Genomic DNA, 13,098 nt, shown 5'->3' on the forward strand with positions numbered 1-13,098 from the left:
TATACATATTGTATCATTAACATGATAAAATTTATTATACTATAAGGATATATTTATTTAAATGTTGATGTGGGTTGGAGCGAATTGTAACTTATTGCGCATCTGGAATATCTTTTGTCTTATCCATATCTAAATGTCGCACGGTTAGCAGGCGAACTACCGAAAAATTTGCTAACCACTTTGGTACTGCCTATCGTGTCGACTGGTGGTGGCAAGTGTTATTTTTGTGGATGTAGACACAAGACTGAAGTCGGTGACATATAAGGCCGGCAGGTGATGGGATATTTGTGTTTGGCATTTTCCTACTGGGGTTCAAGGCCTGTGATAGTGAGGCCATTGAAGTGAGTGCAATACAGTGTATTATGGATGTTATATGATATTTCATTTGGAATTGCCCTTATTGGTAATTGGATTCTATGTATATATACAGTAATGTTTAATGGTATGAGTACATTTAATTTGATGCCGAGTGTTTTAGTGGCTACAGTACCGTAGTTTAAAGTGGTATTTATTTACATTGCTATAAAAATAGTTATTGTTAAAATTATACATACCAATATGGATTGTTCATGTAAATTACTATGAGGGTTGTATTAAGGACAAATATTATTTTTTTTTTGATGATTAAATCGGGAAAATTAGGGAAATTCAAAATTTGTATAGCTGGTTGGATTGTATTATTTTTTATTACATGGAATATGTATTTCAGGTTGAAACTTATTGTTGGCAATAAAAAACTGTTACAGCTTATGGTCCATCCTTGAACATCCCAGTACATTTCAACTTCAACCGCCATGGGTGTGCAAGAGGAACTCATCGCCCTGAAGAGGAAGAGGGCAATCAGCAAAGGGAAGTTCACCAGGAAGGTAACTATGTGCAATGAAGGAATCAATCGAGGTGATGATTTATTGGTGTTAACGAAGAACTATGAGGAAATGGTTGAAGCCTTTAAATGCTTAGAGTATCAAAATGATGAATTGATACATTTTATATGTGAAAACGAGGATAAGCTAGCCGATAGTAATTTAGAAGAAGAAGCCCAACAATATATTCTAGATAGTGAAAGATTAAAATGTGAAGTAAGTGCAAAAATATTCAAAGGTGTCCAGGGTGTAAAGGCAACAGATAAATCGAAGGTTAAAGTAAAGAAATTTGAACCACCAATGTTCGAAGGTAATTTAAGAAACTATCCAACTTTTAAGGAAGATTATGAGAATTTAGTTAAGAGTATATATGGCACTGATCCATATGCTCTCAAAATGTGTCTAGGTGGAGAAGCACTTCAAGCAGTGAAGGGCTCAGAGGGTAATTATGATGAAATGATTCAACGTTTGGATGATAAATTTGGGAATCCCAGAAAGATTGTAGACTTAGTGGTTGGTGAGCTTAGATCTCTAAAGAAAATTTACGATAATGATACCAAAGGATTTATTAAAATGGTCGATCAGGTTGAGCAATGTTGGCTTGATTTAAAAAAGGTAAATCTCTCTGATGAACTTAATAGTGCAAACGTTGTCAGCCATATAGAAAAGGTTTTACCTTCACTTCAAAAGAGAGAATGGGTAATTAAAGCAGATGAGGTATCAGTAACTAGCAATCTGTTTCCAGAGTTGTTGAAGTTCTTACAGAAGGAGAGATTAGCGGTAGTGATAATAAGGCAACAGTCTATCATGTTGACAGCACAGTTGAGAATGAATCGGAATTGATAAAATTGGTGAAACAAATTGGGGAAGAACAAAGTATAAAAAATAAGGAATTTGAATCTTGTATTGTTAACTTGACAGAAATGGTTAAAGGTATTAAACCTAAGGCAGAGAGTAAGGGGATAGGATGCCTGTTACACAATTCAATTGGTCATGATATAACAGAATGTTATAAATTTAATGGTTGTGGTAGCAAAGAAAGATTTGAGATTATAAAGGGTAATGGAATATGTTTTAGGTGTCTAAGGGGATATCATACTGCTCGTAGCTGCAATGTTGGTACATTGTGTGATGTCATCATTGAAGGTAAAGGGCCATGCAATCGTAATCATCATCCACTGTTACATTCCGATAGAGTAGAAAATAGTATTCACAAAGCGATATCAGAAAAGGGATTTGTAGTGTTATTGAATATCAGTATGGTGAATAGTAAGAACATGCCTGTTAGTGTATTGTGGGATCCAGGAGCGGATATTTCATTTATAACAAATAGGATGGCTAAGAAATTGGGTTTAAGTGGAAAGCATATAAATTTATCCATGATCAAGGTGGGCAATGCGGTTGAATATCACTCAAGCAACGAATATTGTGTACCACTAATTGATAAATCTGGTAAGGTTTGGAATGTGAATGCTGTTGGAATTAATGAAATAACAGCCAAAATCAAGAAAGTAGACTTATCCAGGGTATCTGAACTTTTTGAGGGAATATCAAACTTAGAGCTGAATCGCCCACATGGGGAAATTGATATGCTTATTGGTGCTGATTATTGTGAAATATTGCCAAGGGTTGTTGAAACAAATAAGGGTCTCCAGTTGCTAGAAAATCAGTTTGGGTTCAGCATACGGGGTAGACACGATGAAATTACTAATCAAGTTAATACTAGTAATCATGTGTTTGTGAGAATTCATAAACTTTCAAGTTCAGTAAATTTGAATGAAATCAATATTGAGCCAACAGAAAATCTAAAGGATCAGTTAGATAAATTTTTTTGCCATAGAAGAAATGGGAACAAGGTGTAATCCACAATGTATCAAATGTATGTGCTGAGGTTGTCCTGGACTCAATTATGTAAGTTTGAAAGAAGAAAAGGAAATGAAATTGATTGAGGAAGGATTAACGTATGATGAGAAACAGAAATGCTGGTTTGTAAGGTATCCTTGGATAAGAGATCCAAATCAATTGAAAAATAACATAAAGGTAGCAAATGCCAGGTTAAGAACAACAAAGAATAGATTAAGGAAACTTGGGAATGAGTATGCAATGAAATATCAGAAAGAGATTGAAGATATGGTTAGAAGGGGAGTAGCTAGGAAATTAACTAATAAGGAGATTCAAGAGTACAACGGCCCAATTCACTATATTCATCACCATGAGGTGTTGAAGCCAGAATCTAGTTCAACCCCAGTGCGCATTGTCTTCAATTCTTCAGCATCTTATATGGGACAGAGGTTAAACGATTTTTGGGCTAAGGGGCCTGATATTTTGAACAGTTTGCTGGGAGTGTTGTGTAGATTTAGGCAAGATAATATAGCCATAGTGGGTGACATAGCAAAGATGTACCATACTGTAAAACTCAGCACACTAGATGAACCTACACATAGATTTGAATGGAGGGACTTGGATGAGAGTAGGCCACCTGATCAGTATGTTCTTACCACAGTAACATTTGGAGATAGGCCCAGTGGTACTATAGCCATGGTAGCTTTGAGACATACAGTAGAAAAATTCGGTAAGGAATCCCAGGATGTGCAAGATATGATTCTTAATAATACATATGTAGATGATATACTGTATTCTACTGATACCATTGAGAATGCAATCAAATTGATACAGGATACTGAAAGGGTATTGTCGCAGGGAAGTTTCAGAATAAAGCACTGGATAGTCAGCGGGCATTATGAAAACTGCAATATAAGAATAATAGAATCTGATAGTGAGAAAATCTTAGGTTTAAAATGGAATCCTGTAGATGACTATTTTTCCTTTGCTGTAAGACTCAACTTTACACCAAGAATAAGAAAGGTTAGGAGTGGTCCAAATTTAGATATAAGTGAATTTGATTATAAATTTCCAGAAATATTAACACGCAGAAAGATATTGAGTCAAATTGCATCGTTGTATGATCCATTAGGGTTGGTTATACCAGTATTGCTCAAAGCTAAGATCTTGATGAGATCCATGATTTCCAAAGGAAACTCAAATGGTGGTGGAATCAAGTGGGATGATCCACTTGATGATTCCATGATGAACGAATGGAAAGCGTTTTTCAAAGAATTGTATGGACTGGAGTCATTAACTTTTAGAAGACCCTTAAAGCCATCTAATGCTTTTGGTAAGCCGAACCTAGTAATATTTTCTGATGGTAGCACGCAAGCATATGGGGCTTGTGCATATGTGAGGTGGCAAATCAGTGATAGTAAGTTTGAATCAAGTCTGATAATGGCAAAAAATAAGATTGCACCAGTGAAACTAATGTCTATTCCTCGTCTGGAATTATGTGGTGCTCTCATAGCTGGTAGGATGAGAGAACTCATAGTAAAGGAGTTTTCATGGGAGTTTGAGTCGGTTTATCACATAGTTGACTCGACAATTGTAAGATCAAAAATTCAAAAGGAATCCCATGGATTCAACACATTTGTTGCTGTACGCATTGCAGAGATACAAATAAAAACTGATTCAAGGGAATGGTGGTGGGTTGATTCGATTCAAAATGTTGCTGATATGACCTCTAAACCGTGTAGTCCAGAAAAAATTGGTGAAAATTCTGCCTGGCAAAATGGACCAAAATTCCTAACATTACCAATTTCAAAATGGCCTATCAAACAAGATTGTGAAATTGAACTAACTGATAGAGTAGGTGTTGTCATGGCTGTTGCTAAAGTAAGTCAGAACCATGTTATACACATGGTTGATGTTAATAGATTTGGTGATTATTACAAACTACTAAGAGTTACATGCAGGGTAATGAATGTTTTCAAATGCAGATCCTTTAAGGGTATGCTGAGGGAACCAACAGTTCAAGGCATTACTAAAGCAGAACTAATGTGGGTTAGAGAGATGCAAAGGGACATGACTGATTGGAAAGTTAGGTTCAGAAGATTAGGACCTTCAATTAAGAATGGAGTCATAGTAGTAGGACAAAGAATTTCTAAGTGGCTAAAGGAAAATTGGAATAGAGAAGACTATATGTTGCTACCAGCAAATCATCCAGTTACTAGATTGTATATATCATATGTACATGGGGTTGACCATGCAGGCATAGAGACTACTCTGGCAAAGTTATAAAGAAAATTCTGGATTCCAGGGGCCAGAAAAATAATAAAGGCAATAAAAAATCAATGTGTGACATGTAGGAAGTTAACAAAGAAGTTAGAAGACCAATGCATGGGTCAAATGAGGATAGAAAGAATGAAACCTGCTCCACCTTTCTATTACACAGCTATAGATTTGTTTGGACCCTTAACAATAAGAGACACGGTTAAAAGGAGAACTCATGGTAAAGCCTTTGGTGTTATATTTAACTGTTTAGTTACTAGAGCTGTTCACTTAGATTTGGCTGAAGGATACAGTACTGATGATTTTCTGACCACATTTCAAAGGTTTATTGCTATTAGAGGAGCTCCTAAAATTATATATTCAGATAAGGGAACTCAGTTGATATCAGCAAGCAAGAAAATAGAAAACATTGGAGAAAAGGAAGGGGTAACTTGGATCTTTAATATGCCTAGTGCCGCACCTTGGTATAATGGGGCAAGTGAAGTCCTGATCAAATCTGTCAAAAGGTGTCTTTGTATTAGTGTGGGAGATAATGTATTGAATTTTGGAGAGTTACAAACTGCTTTGATTAGTATTGCTAATCTGATGAATGAAAGACCAATTGGTACAAAACCTGGATTTAGTTTAGAGTTGGGGGGATACCTCTGTCCCAATGATCTGTTGCTTGGTCGGTCCACTTGCTTTTGTCCAAGTGGGATGTACGATATTAGTGGGGATCACAAAAGGAGATTAAAGTTTATACAAAGTATAATAGAATCCTTCTGGAAAAAGTGGCACCGAGACTATTTTCCTTCATTGTTAATCAGGCAGAAATGGCATACAACAAGGAGGAATGTAAGAGTTGGAGATGTGGTACTTGTGCAAGATAGTAATGTTGTAAGGGGGGCATGGAAACTAGTACAGGTGATTAAAGCTGATCCAGGACAAGATGGCGTTGTCCGTGATGTTGATTTAAGGTATAAGATTATAAAGCATGGGAAGGGATATGATGGTGGAGTGGATAAGATTATGTGTAGATCAGTACACAGGTTGGTGGTGTTATTACCAATAGAAGAACAATGTATTCATACGTAGTTGACCCTTTTGGATAGGGTATCGGTAATTTGCCACTAATGGTGGGGGAGTGTATCATTAACATGATAAAATTTATTATACTATAAGGATATATCTATTCAAATGTTGATGTGGGTTGGAGCGAATTGTAACTTATTGCGCATCTGGAATATCTTTTGTCTTATCCATATCTAAATGTCGCACGGTTAGCAGGCGATCTACCGAAAAATTTGCTAACCACTTTGGTACTGCCTATCGTGTCGACTGGTGGTGGCAAGTGTTATTTTTGTGGATGTAGACACAAGACTGAAGTCGGTGACATATAAGGCCGGCAGGTGATGGGATATTTGTGTTTGGCATTTTCCTACTGGGGTTCAAGGCCTGTGATAGTGAGGCCATTGAAGTGAGTGCAATACAGTGTATTATGGATGTTATATGATATTTCATTTGGAATTGCCCTTATTGGTAATTGGATTCTATGTATATATACAGTAATGTTTAATGGTGTGAGTACATTTAATTTGATGCCGAGTGTTTTAGTGGCTACAGTACCGTAGTTTAAAGTGGTATTTATTTACATTGCTATAAAAATAGTTATTGTTAAAATTATACATACCAATATGGATTGTTCATGTAAATTACTATGAGGGTTGTATTAAGGACAAATATTATTTTTTTTTGATGATTAAATCGGGAAAATTAGGGAAATTCAAAATTTGTATAGCTGGTTGGATTGTATTATTTTTTATTACATGGAATATGTATTTCAGGTTGAAACTTATCGTTGGCAATAAAAACTGTTACAACTTATGGTCCATCCTTGAACATCCCAGTACACATATGATTCAATAACTTGTTAAAGAATACTTGTTACCTCTCTCAAAAATATAGATTATTATAATACGGTAACTAATAAAAAATATTTGTTACCTTGGTAAAGATATAATTTTAGTGCACAAACACGAATTCCTGGTTCGTACACGTACATATATATATATATATATATATATATATATATATATATATATATATATATATATATATATATATATATATATTTATATATAGGGCTTATATATTTTATTAGATGCCCATAGATTCTTTATTTTAACATTTAGTGCTTATATATTTTATTAGGCGCACAAAAAATTATTTATTTTTTAAATGTTTTTTGAATTGTTTTTAAAATGCAAATGTTCTATAGTCTCTTCAACTACATATTACTAGCGTACTAACTGCTTTTCGTGCACAACACTTTTCCAAGACAATTTTACTCCTTTGAGCGAATGAAGGGGCCATTTTCAAACAGCTTTAAATTGAAATAAAATAGGAGCTATGTCTGGACATGGCAAAACGTTCTGTTTGATCTCCAACTTGTGTGTTCTTAACCTACGCCAAACAAAGATGTTAACGGCGATAAATATCATCACCATAACGCTGATTGCTGCTAGTAACACGTAGAAATGAAGGTCTGCATAAGTCGGTGTCGGGTGGTCCATCTCGGTTAATTTCATCAACCGCTTAGCCACATGTGTATTGTATGGGAGAGGTATAGATGGAATTGTAGTTGACCACGTAAAGTTCGCGAAGTAGGCCCGTTCTCTGATGATAGTCTTGATTCCACGGACCATGTAATTCGGGGACGTACCGATACAACCATCTGCTGTAACGAAGATTTGGGAATAGGACGTGGATCCGTCCGGGCATGATACATTGAAGCCGGCCTTGTCGTATCGTATCCACGAGCCGTTGTTCAGTCTGCAATTGAACTTATTATCGTCAAAGGGATAAAGCTTTTTCAGACAATTTTCATGTGTATGGGAGAGAGCACCGTCAAGCACTATACCTAACTCGCATGAATCCATTGAGTTTTTATGGAATTCAAAGGAGTCAGCTGTACATATTTTTTTATTCATTGCGTCTGAACAGTGAGTTAATTGATTTAAGTCTTTAATGACCGTATATGTTTCCTTGTCTGGGGAAATCAATACGTGTCCTGTCAAACTGGATATTACTGGATTTGAGTGATTCGTCATGAAAGTTGGAAATGGTGATATCCTGTAAGATTGCCAGGCATCGGAAGAATCAAAGGGAATTGTAATCATAATCCTGTGATTTTCAACGCTTACTGTAATTAGGCTGTAATAAAATTCTAACCTACGTGCGTCTAACAAAGGAATATAACCTAATTTCTCCCGTCCATTCTCCACAATTAACGTTAAGTCTCTTATCGGCAACAAATGCGGTGACAGTACAACTTTAGTCGCTAACGTGATAGCTTCCACATAGTCTTTTGATTTCTCAATGAATTGTGCAATTCTATTATGTATATGATCTATTTTTGAATCATAATACGTTAACGTTGCCAACAAATCTTGTACTTCCATAATCTGACTGATATTACTAGAATGTTCGTTCACCAAACTCATAATTTGATTGATTGAAGCTAACTGATTTCTTAGTTCTGATAAAATCATTTCATTTTCATGAGTCAAAAACTCAATTTCCTTATTTTGATTACTAATCTTAAGACGATTGGAAATCCCTAAGCCTAAACTTGCAATAGAACCAAAGATGTTTAGTGCAGCAAAAATAAATGGGTTACGTTTTTCAAGGTTATCGTGTCTTACTGTCCACATCAAAAGGTCACGAGCCAAAGATTCTGCCTCGTAAGTCTTATTTTGCAAGTCGTCGGATAGCATCTCTGCAACTTTTAGTGTCGATGCAAGCGAACTCTGTATTAAAGGGAAAGTGTCTTCTATGCATTTCATTTAATGAAACAGCAAACCTTGAAATGGCGCTCTTTAAGCTAGTGATGTCATTCTCTGGGAGAAAAATTGCTCGCATGCGTACTTCAACAACTACGTTACTTGATGTAATAAAAACGTCTTCTTGTCTTTCTACTATAGTGACATATTTAAAATCTATACTTTTAGTTTTAGAGCTCTTCCCACACGAGAAAAATGTTTGAGCGAACAATATCACTCATAACAATAAAAACTTCATCTTGGAAACCTGTAATGAGAAAAATATATGTAATTACTCCTGTATTAAGAAGAAAAAGATGTTAACATATAAACTTCATAGATAAAGAACAAAAAAAAATTCCCTCACTTCCTTCTCTCTTATTTTAATTTCTTATGTGAGCCAATGGTACAATTCTTTCATCAGTGGGCTGGGATACGTTTTGAACTCTAAATCTATTGGCCGTTAATGTTTCCAAAATGCTAAATGGGCCTTCAACCTTAGGTGTTAGTTTATAATTGAGTCCTTTACGTACATTTACCTGTATGTATACATTATCACCCAGGGTATATGTTTTAGTTGGCTTCACTATTTTATCATGATTCTTTTTCATTATGATTTGTGATTCTTCAACATTTTTTCGATGGATATCAAAACGACTTTTGCTTGCATTTATACATTCTTTTAAAGGATTTGATAAATCAGTTGTAGACGTTAATACATGGAAAGGCGTTCTAACTGGGGTACCATACAATGCCTCGTACGGTGACATTTCAATTGATATATGATATGAATGATTCAGAGTACTCAGTACCGCAGGTATTGCAATATCCCAGTTGGGGTCTGATCCCCCTAGTGTTACTCTTAATATATTTAAAACCTTCCTATTCGCTCTTTCCACTAGCCCATTCGACTCTGGGTGAAAGATCATAGTATTGATTTTCTTTATGTAAAGAAATTCACACAATGAGGTAAGAAAGTGATTATTAAATTCTCCACCCGAGTCTTAGATTATCATGTGCGGAATTCCATGTTTACAAATGTAACACTCGTAAAACTTCCTAGCGCATTCAATTGCAGTTTTAGTTTTAAGCGCTATTAGTTCTGTATATAGAGTCAAAGCATCTACAATTACTAAGAGGTGCTTATTTCCTCTGTCTGATTCGTAAAATCCTGTTAATAAATCTAAATGAATCTTTTCAAAGGGTTGATTGGGCACGGGATAAGCCCCTAGGCTGACAAGTGTTTTCGTGTGCCCTTTGTTTTCCTGACAAGTGCGACAATTAGCTATGTGTTTTTTTTATATCTGTAAGCATCATATGCCAATAAAACAATGATTTGGCTTTCTGTGACATTAATGAGAACCCCGGGTGTCCATGCAATGGGTTTGCATGCAACCAATTTAAGGCAGTGGATATAAGTAAGCTTGGTACAACTACCTGGTCGTTAGTCACATGTGGTGTATTCCGGGTTTTCCTTGTCACGGATCTACATAGAATATTGTCTTTGATTATATAATTCTGCTACATATACTTTATATATTCCTTTTCCTTACGATTGCCTTCCAAAGCATTTATAATTTTTTCTAATATCTGATCTTTTCTTTGCTCAGTCTGTAATAATTCAGCACTCCAGCCCAGATCTTCTTTTTCAGATATAGTTTTAACAATAGGCATGGATGTTGATATATCTATTAATTCAGCTAAAGGCTTCGTACAAGATGACACGGGGTTGCGTGATAATGCATCAGCAATGATATTTGCTTTCCCTGGTAAATATCCGATTCTCGCGCCATAGTCTTGAATGATCAAATGCCACCGAGTTCGTTTGGGGCTGTGACTGAAGCCTTTAAAGAAGTCGGTTAGTGGTTTATGATCAGTAAGAACCTTAACGGGATAACCGTATATTATGAACTTAAAATGCACTAGTGAATTAACATTAGATAGCCCGTCCTTGTCTATTACTGCATACTTACTTTCGGAAGTTGTCAGTTTTTGAGAATAATAAGCTATCGGGAAAAATTGTTTTTCATATTGCTGAAGCAATACCCCACCTACTCCTAAGTCTGTGGCATCTGTTGCAATGAAGAATTCCTTACCGAAGTCAGGAAATTTCAAGATAGGAGAACTACACAGTTCATCTTTCAAGATATTAAACGCCTGTTGATGCTGCTCAGACCATATGAAATCTACGCCCTTCTTCGTAAGATCAGTTAGGGGAGCGGCTATTATTGAATAATTGCGTATAAAACGCCTGTAATATCCACTACACCCCAGAAATTGCTGTACTCCCTTGACATTAGTAGGTATCGGAAAGTTACGGATAGCCGACACCTTATCATGGACTACTTTAAGACATTGGCTTGACACCGTAAAACCCTAATAGACTAATTCTGTTTTGAAAAATTCACACTTACTAATCTTTACCCTAAAGTTATGTTGTCTTAATCTCTGTTGTACTAGTTCTAATTTACGTAGATGTTCTTCTAAGGTATTGGAGAATATATTGCAATATATCCCCTGGTAAGTCTCCAAACACTATGTTAATCATTCTTGTAAATGTTATGGGAGCACAACGTAAACCAAAAGGCATCCGTAAAAATTCATAATGTCCCCTGGCTGTGCTGAAGACTGTGTATGGGATACTATTTTCTTCTAATGATATCTGGTGAAAGCCTTTAAGTAAGTCCAAACTGGTAAAATATTTATTCTAACCTAACAAAGATAAAATATCGTCAGTACATGGCACTGGGAATCGATCAGGGATCGTCTCCTCATTTAGGTGAGGGAAATCTACGCGGATACGCCATGTTCGATCTTTTTTCGGTACAACTATTATTGGAAAATTATAAGGGCTATTCGATTTCCTAATGACTCCTTCTTCTAGCATTTTACCTACTTCATCATTTATTTCATTCTGGAATTTCATAGGGAGTCTGTACAAGGGTACATAGATAATTTTCTGCTTGTCCTTTAACCTTATTTGATGCTCGATCACATCTGTTTTTCCTAAGGATCCATCCGTAGTGGAAAAAACTTCATGATACTCAGTTAAAAGTCAAAAAAATTTCTGCTGAATTTCTTCTTCTTGAATGTCTTTACTGATTTTATTTTTGATAGATTGCAAAAGGGATTCATCCGCAACTGAAATTGTGATTGATTTCAGCAATGGTAAGAATACGATGTTTATAAACTTCTACATCCAAGATATGTTGATTTTTGTGAATTACTAAAGTGGTATTTAAATGATTACAGACTTCTATATTACATTGTTGATGTGAGCCTATTGTATAAATAGCTTGTGTGACGGACAATCCGTTAGTTTTCAAAGTGTCGGAAAGGATTAATATTTCAGATACCGGTAACGTTATCTTTATTTGCACTATCAAATTCGAAGGTACGTCCGGCTCGATAGATTGTATGCAGGATGATATTACGGGTGAACGAGAATTCTGTTGGGTCGCGTATATTATTTCTTTATTAGGGACACAAATTATTGGTTCTTCAACGTATGTCACTGTTTTATTTGTCGTCTCCTTTTTATCCAAAACTGATTTTAAGGTATTAGAAGACTTATAGAATTTTCTTTTGATATACAAGCCGTGCTTGGCAGGGGCTAAGATGATGTTTTGATTGCCCATAGATGGGTATCCTATAATTACAGCTGGATACATATCAATGTTTTGTACAACAACAAATGTATCGGCAAACGTGCGCTTACCGACCTTGAACTGAACATGAGTTATGCCTATTACATTTAATTCATTATTTCCTATACCTGAGAGCCTTACTCCAGACTTCTCTATAGGGAAGTTTGAAAACAACAAATGATGTGTCCTCAAATCCATGATACTACGTGGACTACCAGAGTCAAAAAATAATGTAAATGATCTGTGTTCTAAATATACAGCATATAATATTGGTCGTAACTCTTTTTGGCTTATTATTGTGTGAATTCGTTGCAAATCTACGGGAGCATGCACTGATTTATTTAATTCAGCTGTGTGTTTCATAGGAAAATCTATTGCCTCACAATGATCTGGTAAAACATTAAATGGATTATTCAATACTACCGATGTTGATATGAATGACCTTGACCCAACATCACTCTCTTCCCCACTGGAGTTAATTATGTGGTATTTGCTTTGCTCAGCACATTCTGAAAATAAGTCTGACCTTGCGAGTTCTGGTTAGACGGCCCGGGATCAGCGTTATTTGAAGTACTATTTGTTTGTTTCTGATTTTGAACTACATTGACGTTTGGCTGTTTCTTCTTATTGAACTGAGGATTTTTCTTTTTATTTCCATATGGAACTGAC

General features: G+C 35.7%; 3 protein-coding genes across 3 annotated transcripts in view; all 3 read left to right on the forward strand.

Moving 5' to 3' along the window:
• Positions 1–1,786: 1,786 nt before the first annotated feature.
• Positions 1,787–2,725, forward strand: LOC137656287 (uncharacterized). The gene has a single exon (XM_068390459.1). The coding sequence runs from the start codon at positions 1,787–1,789 to the stop codon at positions 2,723–2,725; it is 939 nt and encodes a 312-aa protein (XP_068246560.1).
• A 241-nt stretch (positions 2,726–2,966) lies between these two features.
• Positions 2,967–4,991, forward strand: LOC137656288 (uncharacterized). Its single transcript, XM_068390460.1, has one exon. It carries the CDS (start codon positions 2,967–2,969, stop codon positions 4,989–4,991), a length of 2,025 nt encoding a protein of 674 aa, XP_068246561.1.
• Positions 4,992–5,114: 123 nt separating this feature from the next.
• Positions 5,115–13,098, forward strand: part of LOC137656289 (uncharacterized) — a 61,892-nt gene continuing 53,908 nt past the window's right edge. Inside the window, exon 1 of the mRNA XM_068390461.1 lies at positions 5,115–6,010. Within this exon, the coding sequence (XP_068246562.1) occupies positions 5,115–6,010 (896 nt within the window). The remainder of the gene's footprint in view (positions 6,011–13,098) is intronic.

This window comes from Palaemon carinicauda, chromosome 17 (genome assembly GCF_036898095.1).
Source record: "Palaemon carinicauda isolate YSFRI2023 chromosome 17, ASM3689809v2, whole genome shotgun sequence".
Lineage (NCBI taxonomy): Eukaryota > Metazoa > Arthropoda > Malacostraca > Decapoda > Palaemonidae > Palaemon > Palaemon carinicauda.

Bases quoted from the DNA above. Each gene is read 5' to 3' on its own strand.
- LOC137656287 (XM_068390459.1), top strand. From the start codon at position 1,787: ATGGTTAAAGGTATTAAACCTAAGGCAGAGAGTAAGGGGATAGGATGC.
- LOC137656288 (XM_068390460.1), top strand. From the start codon at position 2,967: ATGAAATATCAGAAAGAGATTGAAGATATGGTTAGAAGGGGAGTAGCT.